The following is a 13,359-nucleotide window of genomic DNA, read 5'->3' on the forward strand; positions in this document are numbered from 1 at the left end:
CTTTAAGAAAAGACAACATTGCATACATTTATTAGGGATGGACGCCAATTCCAATACATGCAAATCACCACTGTCCTTTAAATGTAGTGTTGACATTATTGCAAACACTTGTCTCCCTGCTGTTTTGTGTATTATATTTTTATTATCTTAGGATAAAAAAAACATTAACAATTACATGGGATGCCTTGTTCTGCATAATTTAACGTATACACAGTGGGAACAGGAATGGCAATGCTTTAGACATCATCACAGCCTCTTCATAACCCCACCCACCCCCAACCCACTGCCCGCATGCAGTTTGCACTGCACAAAGGCCAAAAGTCACGTGAGACAGCCTGCAAAGAGCACAAGAAGCATTCACAGTAAAGGAGGATAGGAAGGAGGATAGGATGGAGGGGAGGGAGAGTAAAAGATGAGAGGAGAGGGGGGCGGGGGGGGGGGGGGGGGGGGGAGTGAAACAAAGTGACTGCAGCACTGGCCTTGGTTTAGACAGGAGAAGGAGCAGCATAGTCCTAGTATATCATTCTAACTTCTCCCACACTTCAACTCCCGTCTCCTGATTGTGGTACTCTTTCCATTGTCTTTGACACAAAAAAAAGTTTGTTTATATATGCATGTATATATGTATATACATATACGTATGTATATATATATAAACACATTTTTATAGCTACAGCACCTTTTCCCATGGGGCAACAGTGTCAATACCTCGCACATGGTACATGGCCGTGCCAAAGAAAAAAAGAAAAATAAAAAAAACAATATATTGGTCAGGATATTTATCTTTTTTTCCCTAAAATTGGCATTTGACATGATGATATTCTATTGCCGTCTGGGGGAGGGAAGGGACAAAGGTTCTTCTTTTGAGTTTATATTCAAGTTTTCTCCTTTTTTTTTTCTGGTGTATAATTTCTTCTTTTCCTGTTTAAAAAGAGTTCACACTTTTGTGATTTGCGTGTGCTGCTCTTCATCAAAAGGTTCATTTTCCGGATCAGAGTCAGTGGTGTCAGAGTATCGATAATGGTCTGGCTCATTGTCGCTAACGTCCGGGGTGACGGATGTTGAAGTGCTTGCCTCAGAATTCGAAGGCTCCTCCACGGCTTTCGTAAAATACAACTTCACCTGGATTGGGAAATTAAAGACAACTGATTTCAGCCCATACAAGTAAAATAATCATAGACTCGTCTTATCATTCCGCTTTCCATTATTTGTCTAAATCCTGCCAGCTCACGTCACTGCTTACCTTGAAGTTTGGCGAGAAGTAGCGGTTAGCTTTGTCTTTGTTGGCCTTGTCCAAGTCGTTCTTAGTGAGCGTCAGGATGAGGTAGTCCCTGTCGCTATCCCTGCAGCTGTCCCTGCTCTCGGCACGCTGCGGCTGCGTCTGTAGCTGTGGCTGCGGCTGCCCCTGGCCCGGTCCCGGTCCTCCCTGCTGGCTCTCCGCATTGTTCACCGCCCCGTTCTCCATCTTGTCCGAGCTCTCCTCTGGTCCAGGGATGAAGAAGGTGTTCACCCAGAAGTGAAACATTTTGTCCTGGAGGGCAGAGATGATGAGAGGAGAGATGAGGAACGTTCTGGGTTTTTGATTAAATTTGGTTAAGGGCTCATATTTTCCTTATTGTTCCTTATAATTGTTTCCTTATTTCCCAACAATGCATTAGTCCATCTCTCAGTACTTTTTAATTTCCCTGCCATGTCTGTGTTTCTACTGAAGATGCTGAACTTTAAAAACTGCTCACAAATACAGTTTCTTTTCAATCTGGGGCATTTACAGCCAAAGCAAGGTAACTGCTCGCTCATGGTACTGAAGGAACATGTCAACCAGTGCTGCAGCCTGGCTCAGTGATGTGTTTTTAAAATTTCTGGACAACAAAAGAGGCCTTCAGTACCAGTAAATACACAAAACTTTACAACAAAAAATAGTGAGAAAATTCTTCTTGTTCTCTGGCACAGCAGATGTCATGGCGAGCAACAGTGGAGATGAGCTCTTAATGACTGACAGATTCTTTGTGCCAGCGACAAGGACCGAGCAAATTAAAACCACACAAACACAAGTAACACAACTAACCTTCTTCATCATCTTATTCTGTTTATGGAAGAACTCCACTTTGATGTCTCCACAAACTGGCAGCGGCTGGGGGAATTCGAAAAACATGTGCTTGTCCTCGCGCCGCGTATGGGCCGGGTGCGACGTGTGAATTTTCACTTTCAGCTGGTACACCACGAACTGCGGATCTGGAAACAAAAAAAGGTTGATGTTGCATGGGAAGGGAGGGGGGAGGGAGGGGGGCGTGAGGGGAAGGGAGGAGGGGGAGCAAGATTATGAGATTTGTGAGGAGAAGAGAGAAAACAAGAAGAAGAGGAGGAGGAGTGAGTGACAGAGGAGCAGGGAGTGAATCAAGAGAGCAAGACAGGATACTAGTATTATTACATGAGTTTGACAAAAGATTCAGCACAGCACACCACCACCTCCCTCCCCCCGGTTGAATAAGTACAAAAAAAAAAAAAAAATGACACAACATTATATTAAAATTAAGGAGGAGAAAGGGAAAGTTTCAGACCAAAAAATATAACACCCAAAGAGACCCAGAACCAGACACACAGGACCCTATTCTGACAGACAGTCATGGTTTGGTCTTGGACCAACGCAACACGTTGCATATAGAAGGATTTTAACCCTTCCTCCTTCCTGTCAGGGTGGGGGTGGTGTTGGAGATGACTTCATATGCCTGTAAGCTAGTCCTATCCTGCTAAGCAACACGTCTACCTCAGACTGCTCCTGCCTGGTGGATCTCTGGGGCCATATAAAAGCAAATGAGTGAAATGATAATAATGGATGAAAGGCTCATTTACCCCAATGCCAATTCCCTTTCTTGAAGCCCTGAGGGGTCGGCTCGCTCCTGTTTTTAACGGTACTGTCCCCTTAGAGAGAAAGAAGGAGATTATCACAAACAGGGGCCTGGCTGGCCTGTCAGGGGCTTGACAGCACAGCAGGCACAAACACAAGAGCTCTACACAAATATTTACAGATATTTGCATCTACATAGCTTTTCTCAAAAACAACATACAGTACGTGGCTTTAGAGTGGAGGTGTGCACCTTATACATTTGACATGGGACCTTGTGGTGTGTTGTGAGATACACAAATGGGAAGGAAGAAAGGGGGAACTTGAGACTGCTGAAAATCTCAAACGACCACAAAACACTGGATTCAACAAAAAGAAATGTGTGATTTGAAACAATTATCAAACTAGCTTCTCTTTTATTGCTGCAGTGAGCTAAAACCTGAGGCTAGAAAAAGGGTGATGTGTGTGTACATGTATTAAGACGTCAAACTCAGAATAGGGCCTTTTTTTTTTTTTTTTTTAAGGGAGAGTTAGGAGGAAAGAGAAGGATCGATACAGTCAGAGCTGTTCAGCACAGTCAGGTGTTAGGGTGAAAAAGCCACAGAAACGAAGGAAGAGGAGGCGTTTTTTTTTTTCTTTTTTTTTCTGACCGACAGTTAAAAATGGACAAAATTTCAGATACAAAAAAAGCACAACATTGTGTGACTCAGACACATTTGAGCAGGAAAAAAAAAACTGGATTGTTTGACTTCTTTGCCTCCTAAGGCCGTGAGAGAGCACTATAAAAAAGCTTTTCTATATACAGTAAAGTACACAGTACTAACATGCTGAGAAAAAAAGGACATGGACTGTGAAAATACATTTTTGCTGAAAGGCTATAGGTGAAAAAGTGTCTTATCTGCTTAGAGCTTTTACCCAGTGTCTCACAGACGTGTCAGTGGTATTTTAGAGGATGTGGAAAGTTTGGTTGGTATTGATGTTGATAAAGTTTTGGTTTCAAATAAAGCAAGTTTCTGGGTCTGACTATTTTGTGTCTGTGTCACTCTGCCACCGAAGCCATACCACTCAAGCATTGAGCAAACATGCAGTAACACATAGATACTCGTGAGCTACAGAAACCAACACTCAAATGCTATTGTATGCAAAATAAAATCACTGACCAAAAAATATAATTCCTCTGTTGACTTTCAATTACTTCCTGGTTATTTGTAAATAAAGCACATGCACATGCTTATGTGGCTTCTACTGAGCAGTCCGGTGTGTGAGTGCACAGCTTACTTCCCTTGTGCAGAGCTTTGAGTTCTACACTCTGTTTAAATGGTGCATACATAATTCCTCTCACTACTTTTGAGGAAGTTACAAAAAAAAATTTAAACAATGGCTAAAATATCTTCTTGCTAAACTTTGCAGGAGTTTTCTGGGATACTAAAAATCTTAAAACGCTATCAATCTCTGTTTTTTCATTGTTTTTCTTCAGATGTGGACGCCAAAGAAAAAAACATCCTATGACCCTAATAACACTTGAAAATTCCATTATGGTAAACAGAGGGGATCTGATTTTGGCAGAGAATAACTTGGCCTTGTTTTAAGCAGCAACAAGAGGACTTAATCATTAAGAAGCTGCTCTTTTTAGTCAAAAGGTCCAAAAATAGTGCAGCAGCTTCAGCCATACTTGATTTGGCTTTAAACCACCGGCAGAGGACGAATCAACTCTACCATCGGTGACCTGCTCTGTTCTGTGGAGCTAAACTGTAGCGTGGGTGAGCCCTACAGTGCACAACACATCCAAGGCTCTCGTTCCGTTTGAACAGCGGCATGCATGCCTACACCCTGGTTTGGAGTTAAAGTTGAACATGAGTGTGACTCACTGCAGGTGCCCCCGCTGAACATAGGGAGAGTCTCGAACACCATTTTGTGGAAGAGGAGCGCCACCGGCTTGTACTCTAGCTGGTTCTTCAGTAGGTAGCTGTAGTAGTAGACGTAGCGGCGCTGGCTCGGGATCGTTACTCCCTGCAACAACATTGGCGATGTTTAGAGATCTTGCAATGATTTTCTGTGCATGTTTGCAACTCAGACTGAAACTGAAAATTCATTGGCAGCTATTCTGATAATGAGACATATGGATGAGTCACGTTTCTCTGTTCCACATCACTGCAACCTGAATATCTTTGGATTTTGGGCCAACAGTGTAACAGACATTTTTCACAATTTTCTGACATTAAAAAGACAAAACAATTAGTCGAGAAAATAATCAGCAGACTGATCGTGAAAAGAATCTGCTACAACCCTGTTTGCAACAGTTGATCTGAACTGATAAAGAGCTATTGTGTTGAGACATTTGGTCTCCGATGAACATCTCACCTTCTTGTCCCTTGTCCTGACTTCACCGTAAAAGTCAAGCGCTTCTTGGGCCTCCAGGAATTTTCCGCGATGGAGGAGATAGGCGCAGATCATGACTCCAGTGCGGCCCTTCCCGGCCTTACAGTGGATGGCTGCCACGTGATTGTCGTCCTCACTGAGCCACTGGTCCAGGTCTTCACAAAACGGCTTAATTAGCTCCAGCTGAGGAGGGTTGTGGTCTTCGAAGGGGTACTGTGCAACTGATGCGTGACGGGATGCAGGCCCACGCAAAGATGTAACGAGAGAGGGAGGGATCAGAGACGAGACAAGGAGAAAGACACAGTGGACAATTTGTGAGATTTTCATGATACTGAGCGTCACCAGGCTTTTAGGTCAGGTTTTTTGGGTTTTTTTTTAAGAGGGAAGCATCTAAAAAAACATATAAAGCAGCCTACCTCTGCAGTTAAATTTGGCAGCATCGTAGTGTCTTTCTGCGCAGCTGAAACGGGAAAAACAAAATCCAGTTAGTGATCAAACAGAGGAAGTTAGTGAGTAAACAAAGAGCAGTTCTGGTATTAACGAAGTGGCACACTTACAGGTTGTAGATTTTGTAATGGTTTTTATGCTTTGAATCCAAAAACCTATTTGCAGGAGGAAACATAACCAGACAAAGAATATATTTATTAGATCAATAAACGAGACCAACAGTCATTTATTCAACAATAAAACACATTTCTTTTCTGCTTTTCTATGATCACATAGCAAAAGCAGATGTAACTCACCGTACTACATCATCTATATTGTTTCTGTACACGCCTTCGAGTCTCTCTGCTGGAAAGCCCATAGCAATGATGTTTGGGTAGATATCTGTTCAGGCAGGGGTCAAGGAAATGTACATTGTGCATTGTGTGTGCATGTGAAGCATGTGGAAATCAAGCCTTTACAGAAAAGAAGATGCCATTACCGAAGCACCACATCTTGAATGGAAATTTCTTCCACATAATAACCTCTTTTAAATAATGAATTGTTAAAAAAAAAAAAAAAAAAAGAAAAGCATTTAATTTTAGTCTTTCACTGCTGAAAGCAAAGGCAGGCTTACTTATTCTCAGAGTTAGAGCTCAATTTCAAGAATGCAGAGATGCACAGCAGAGTATGTCAAGGTTTCAGCCAATGTAAATGTGAGGTTGTCGTAGTTATGGAAAGAGAGGGGGTGTGCTGGTCAGTGTGTGTGTGTGTGTGTTGTGACAGATGGCCTTGACAGTGAGAAGCAGGCAAGAGAGGACAGGACTAACAGCGCTCCTGCTCGAGCCAGGCCCACATGTGGGTGCACGAGGAGAGTCTCCGCTCCCTGACCTGCATGTATTTTTAGAACCCAAAGTTATATTGGGATGATCGCAAATGTTCGGCTTATCTCTCTCTTTCGAGCGCGGCCGGACCAATTTGAATATCTAGGAGATCGAACGCAGGCAACATGGAAACACACAGGTAGAAAAATAAGAGGTTCCATCAAACAAGAATCCTTTGTGTCATGACTTGCAAGCTGCAGGTGCAGCAGAAGGTAGTTGCTATGTTTCTGTAACATTCAGCAATAGAAAAGATGCAAGTGGAACCACACACACACACATACACATACACGCACACACCCTAGATTCCACCACGAGTTTAACTTCTGGTTGCACCACCTTGCTGGTGATACACCTTGTCTGCATTTACAGCTGCCTTACATCATTGAACGTGGCTCTGAAATTTAGAGCAGAATAGTGATGGAAAGTGTCGAGGCCAATTATATGGTGACATACATTCAATCTTAAAGGCACATATCAGTGTCAAATTGCAGAGAAAAGAATAATTGAGCTGACATGCATGTCTCTGAGGCTTGGCTACAACGCCTACCTGTAACTGAAGTCTGCTTGTCGACATAAGCTGCGGGATTTCACACTTTAACCACTGACTAAAGGGCAACCTTTTCTTACACTTCCTGTGCCACGGTGTCAAAAATAGAAAAGCTGACTATTTTCAAATTGGATGTGTCTGGTTCATTTTGCACAGACTTTATTTTTCCAGAGTCAAATCACTTTTTAACTGGTCAGAAAAATTTCACACACGCATCTGACAAATCTGGTGAGAAAGTGCGGCTGGCTCTACCCGGTCTTCAACCCTGCTGGTGTGCACACATGCAAGTACATGCACATGCAAAAACTCACATTAGCAAGCCTTTTTCATGGTACACACACAGTTCACTGTTCAATCAGTAGACCTGCTGCTAGGGAAAAAATACTGGACTCCAGAAAAAGACAACTGACTTACACAACTGACATAAAGACAAAGATTAATGTAATTTCAAGCCATTTTTGGAAGGCAATCTTCAAGAGACCCCAGTTAGAGGAATTCAATAAGTGTCTTAATGCAGCTTCGCGCAACTTCATGCAGCCGCGGTATGCTCAACACAAATCTTGATGCATGAATCCAACAAGCCCAATAGCATACCTATGACATTATTTGCATACTGCAAAGCAGCTTTCTCTGTAGCTCACAACACAGTAGCCTATCTGTCCACACTGTGCCATAATTCCTTCCATTAATGCTTCAAAAACCTAATTAGAAGCAAAATACAGGTTTTCTATGCTATTTAATGGGCTACTCTAACCCTTGGACCTACTGGCAAAGTGATCCCAGTCAGGCTATTCTAAGTGTTTTTAAAAAGCTCCAGAGCTCCCAGGAGAGCCTCAGCCCAGGGCATGGGGGGCTTGGTCTCTGCAGCTGGGAGGAAACGCACATGCGGGACCCCCGACGGAAGCTCCAAGTAGGAGGAAAAAAAAAAGAAAAGAAAAATTTTGCCGTTTCAGGCACGCCTTTTCTTTAAAGCCAGCCCTGCCTCAGCTCTATGCATACGCCAAATCCACAACTGAGAACGAGAGAGAGGGGGGAAAAGGGAGAGTGGGAACCGGCAAGCGCTGAGCGAGGAGGGGGTGGGGAGGACAGGAAAGGAGGAGAGCAGAGGAAAGGGGGCAAGCAGAGGGAGGGAGAATTAGAGTGGGAGCAGGAAAGAAAAAGAGCAAAGGAGAGGTGGTGGGTTGAGAGGGTAAGAGAGGGAGAGAGCACTCAGACAGCAACGCTGATACAAGATCACTGGCAACTCTATTTTAAGGGCAATTCCCAGAACTGTGATACTGCATTACATAACGGCAAAGAGCCCATATTGTTTTTAGACACCATGCCAAAAATGATAAAAGGGGTAGGTCGAAAGGGCCCACATCTGAACAAGAGGAGACTTCAAGCCAAAGAAAGATGCCACTTTTGAGTAGCGTGCTTCCTTCACACCTGCACAAAGCTGTACACCGCAGAGTCCTGCCACTTAAAGACATGACACAAGCTTTACCACATTATAACACCAGGTGGAAAACATCTGAGCAAATGCTGTGATGCACACATTTCAGCATCTTCAGTGACACATACATCATAGGTGACAGCTCTGCCTGAATTCGAGTCAATATGCTTCTATCTTCTATCTCTAGTGACACCACTGAATCAAGGTAACTCACTCAGCGTTACATTTCCATTCTTTGAGAGGAAAAAAAAAGTTACTCTGCAGAGTTATCATCGATGCCACAATACTGACAACAACCAGAGCAAACTCAGTCCATAAATACACTGGCCTGTTTCATTTTCACATGCTGTTCAGAAGCAGACAGGGCTCCAACTTACATTTTCATTATTGACTGATCTGCCATATACTTTTCCTTGATTAGTTGATTAATCACCTGGTAATAAGTGTCGTAACATAACGAAAATGCCTAGCACACTTTTTCAGAGCCAAAGATGACATCAACATATGTTTCGTTATGTGCGACCAACAGTCCAAAACGCAAAGATATTAAATTTACTCTCAGAGAAGACAAAGAAGAACAGCAACTTTTCAGATTTGAGGAGCCGGAAGCAGCGAATGATTGCATTAAAAAAAAAAAAAAAAACACACACACAAAAAAAAAAAAACAGTAACAGAAACATAAACAATCGACTGTCAAAATTGTTGCAGATTTATCTTGTGTTTTTTCTAGTCAATTAATCAACTACTCGATTCAGCTCTAAAACTAGAAATGTCAAACTCAGGATTCAAAAGGCTGAAATAGGCAGTTTGACATTCTGATACAAAGTCAAGTGCACAACCACCGCAACTGTGAACCACTCTCAGCCCTATAACACAGCAGGGTTTGTATTTAGTTGCCCATGGTCAACCACATCAGCTGCTCATCTAGTTTATCCCTTGTCAAATAAGTAAAAGTACCAACTTTAGTACCAGCGATAAGCACCTGGGAACCAGGTCAACTATTGTCAGTGGTAATGGATGAGAAATGGGTCCGTCAGAGGGGCCTGAAATAGCAATACTCAAAACTGGAAATTATCTCATAATCGCCATAAAGGGAAAGGAAAATCTTAATCTGATTTTTCAAAGATCTGTTGGAAATCCATCAATTAATACCCACCCAAAGCAGACACAGGTGAGGTGATGGATAGTGAGAGTCATCATGAACGAGACCTACCACATGATGGAGTTACATACTCTACTCTCTATACGTACACTATGTAGATAAGTAAACATATGAAATACATTTCAAGATAAATACCACACAAGATCTATCTGCCTTCAACCACCGGTTTAAAAAAAAAAACAGGCTTAATGCCACCACCAATTTTACAAGTTAAATCTAGGTCCACAACTGCGTTAAATGTTAATGCCCTTTTTTGTTATATTCAGACACACATTACTGTCCGGTTGAACGGGGTTTTCCAGCTATAATATGACTGTGACATTTATGCGTGCTGGTTTGACAGATCCACCATCTTTCAAACATGCTGGGTGACAGCAGAGATGCGCTGTCTGACCACCTAGCCAGCGAGCTAAGTAGCAGCTAGCTCCCTCACATCCCTGCTTCCACTTCTATTCATCAATGCAACAATTAGACGGAACTAATCAGTGTCCAGGGTGCTGTGAAAATGAGGAACACAAGGAAGGATACATGTTAAGTCCAGGTCGAACCCATCCTCTTGATATCTCCTTTTGTTCCGGCTGACAATTTCTTTTATAATCGCAGCCATTGTAGCAGGTGACAGGAGTCTATAAGGGGTAAATGATGAAAACAGGTCTTTCTAGTATTGGCTGTCTGGTCGTGTTTGTCGCAGTCAGCGGGTCCGCTCTTTAAATTTTGCAGGTCCTCGCAGAGACGTGCTAGCCCGCAGAGCTAGCGGTGGTTGTGGGTCGGATTAGACAGGCTTCCTCTGGATCATAAAGACGGGCCTCGCTCTCCTCCTCCGTGCAGGCCCGACTTTCCCAATCCTGCAATTCGTCTTGCAAACACCCCCGAATTAAATACATGCAGTTGTCCTCAGATAAACCTCTGAATGCCAGACACGGTCCAAGCCGATCGCTCAGTCGCAGCAGCCGCCGCGATTGACAGCGAGATGGAGGACTCACCGGTTCCCGAAACCCGTATCCAGACGGAGCTAGCTCGCTAGCTAAGCAGCTAGCTAGCACAGCTAGCTAGCAACAATAGCTAATGCTGCCTCCTTCTTCGATCCAAAAGCCTCCTAACGATTCAACATTGTCCTCGACTGATTGCCAAGAACACATCTGAAAAGAACTGACAGGCTCCACCTTAAATGTATATAGAGTATACAAAGCTCAGGAATCGGCAGAGATTGGTTTGACAGCTCGGTCCCGGGGAATCATCTTCTTTTCTCGCTCCTCTCGCTCCAGCTGAACTCTCAGGCTCCCATCATGGCCTCCACCGAGGGAAAAAAAGAAGGTAGAGCAGGCTGGGATTTTAGAACAAATATCCCTCCGCCCTCACCACATAGTTCCACAGCTGATTTAAAACTAGCAAATGCATTATCAACTCATAGTGTTTCAACAATTAACAATGTATGCAAATTAACACCTTCGTATATATATATTCGATTTAACCCTAAAAAGCGCAACAGTTGAGTTATTTCGTGCTTCTGGCGGAAGGATAACGTGAGTCCGCTCGCGACGCTCCCTTCTGTCAAAGTGATCACGTGTGGCTGTAATTAGGGAAGTTTCCAACATAATGTCACTTTTCGCGGTTTAAACTGTCATTTCAGACTGTCGCAAGTATATCTTTGTAACATATGAATCCATAACACGTTTACTGTGTTTACACTGAAAAAATAATATTATTCAACGTACGAGCCAAACCTAAAGTCAATCCTAAATTATACCAACGCTGTTAATTGCATGGGCAGTGTTATTGTTTTCACTGACGCAGACTAGGAGTGCAAAAAACATAGCGTTACACACACTAAAATTAAAGACACACCTATAACCTAAATAATAATAATAATAATAATAATAATAATAATAATAACAACAATAATACTAACAATAATGATAATGATAATTTACAAAAACACACAAAAAAAATCTAAAATGTTCATGATGAGGAGGATGAGATATTCATCTTAAGTAACTTCTAGGGCAGGGTTTTTACAGGGTTTTAATTAAAGCTTTTCAGTCATTTGATCAACAGAAAATTAACTTGGCATGCACCTTAGCCATCAGTTTCTAGTTCAAGTTTTTCTTGCCAACTGATTACAGCTGCTTAATAGTACAAATTTGCTGGTTTTCTTATTCCTTTATGTCAATGAAGTGAGCAATGTGAATATGTCACTTTGAACTCTGGGAAATGGTGATGGGAATGTTTCCCTATTTTCCGACATGTTATAGACAAATCATAGATTAATCACATAAGCGATTAACTGCGAAACAAAATGGTAGATCAATCAAAAACAAAAAATAATCATTAGTTCTAGCTCTAGTTTAGATGCAGTGCCACCACACCAAAAGTCAGTTTCACCTTTCAGAAAATGGATCTAGAGGCCCATTATTGTTATGGTCAAACAGCACCAACTGCAGATTGAGGTGTGCCTCACATCCATAATCTTCACACCCATAATGCAAAATAGCTGAAGAAGGGCACAATCTCTCCTAACAAATTGCTTATAAAAATCAGCCTACATCGGGAACCAAGGAAACCCAAATCAACCCACATCCATGCAACATGACAGCTGTGCAAACCATTCCAGATAATTGACATGGAGATGTGACTTGTGTGTATCTGTAGGTAGTACATCACATTTTGGGGTGTTAAAATATGGTTAGCCTCTGTTCAAGAATATTAGGCCTGTAGGACACAAGAGATTTACACCTGTAGACATCCTGGTAATTTCTTGGCGACGTGACATGTTGGACGTACAGTAGTTGGAGATTTTATAAAGCACTGAGGGTGCAGTTCAGCAGATTTAAATGGGGTTACCTGGAACATCGCAGATTAAATGATCTGATCCCATGTAAGGCTAATTAGGAATTTACTTCTTACAGGGGAGACTGGTTCTCCTCAGTCATCTCATAGCAATGTAAGCCCGTACAGCTTAATGACTGGCAAAATTAATCAGTCCTCCAAGTTCATTCAACCATCTCTTAAGTGTAATTTGAAAGCGCATCAGGATCTCCTTAATCTGTTATAAAAGATCTAGCTGGCAAAGCCAGTCCTGAGCCAAACACTTTGTTTTCCAATGCAAACAAATATGCACAAGATTTTAAGCCATTTTAAAAACATCACCATTGTTGTCTCCATTTAATATAAAGTCTGACTGTTTTTTGACAACAGGCAGAAACATAGAACTATCTTCGGTTCTGGTCTCAGTGAGCGAAGTTATTATGATGATTCTAGTTACCATGCCTATGTCCTGTCAGAGAGACAAAGTGACTGTGCCTTTTTATGTGCATTTACAGTAGTTTCTCATGCAGTTATTTTTGGATTTTCCTTTACCGGTTCTCACCAGCAGATAGCAGCATTGCACTTTTGGCTTTGCAACCCCAGAACGTCTCATTTCTCTGTCGACTTCAACCTTTAACCTGAAATGGATAAGTACGCACCTTGTACAGACAGACGTAAGTTACATTGCACAACCAGTGGCACACAGACAAAATCAGAACAGAGATATCACATACAAGAAACCACTGAAACACATTGCATGAAAGGATATCTGGTTTAGGTTATGGTATACAATATCCCAGTATTAGGCAGTTATGATGATTCATTATAACAAATAATTTCCTTTATTACTGCATTTCATATAGTCATTTTCATTTTCCTAAA

General features: G+C 42.1%; 1 protein-coding gene across 2 annotated transcripts; it reads right to left on the minus strand.

Moving 5' to 3' along the window:
• ptena (phosphatase and tensin homolog A) lies at positions 1-10,960 on the minus strand. Of its 2 annotated transcripts, XM_041049849.1 has the most exons (10): positions 10,201-10,960; positions 5,965-6,049; positions 5,779-5,823; positions 5,638-5,681; positions 5,204-5,442; positions 4,711-4,852; positions 2,851-2,919; positions 2,066-2,232; positions 1,244-1,531; positions 1-1,122 (listed from the first exon to the last, which is right to left on the minus strand). In XM_041049849.1, exons 1-10 carry the CDS (start codon positions 10,277-10,279, stop codon positions 937-939), a joined length of 1,344 nt encoding a protein of 447 aa, XP_040905783.1. In that variant the 5' UTR covers positions 10,280-10,960; the 3' UTR covers positions 1-936. The 2 variants fall into 2 exon arrangements, with proteins under 2 accessions (XP_040905783.1, XP_040905784.1); XM_041049850.1 differs by lacking the exon at positions 2,851-2,919.
• Positions 10,961-13,359: the final 2,399 nt, after the last annotated feature.

The sequence above is a fragment of the Toxotes jaculatrix genome, chromosome 11 (assembly GCF_017976425.1).
Source record: "Toxotes jaculatrix isolate fToxJac2 chromosome 11, fToxJac2.pri, whole genome shotgun sequence".
NCBI lineage: Eukaryota > Metazoa > Chordata > Actinopteri > Toxotidae > Toxotes > Toxotes jaculatrix.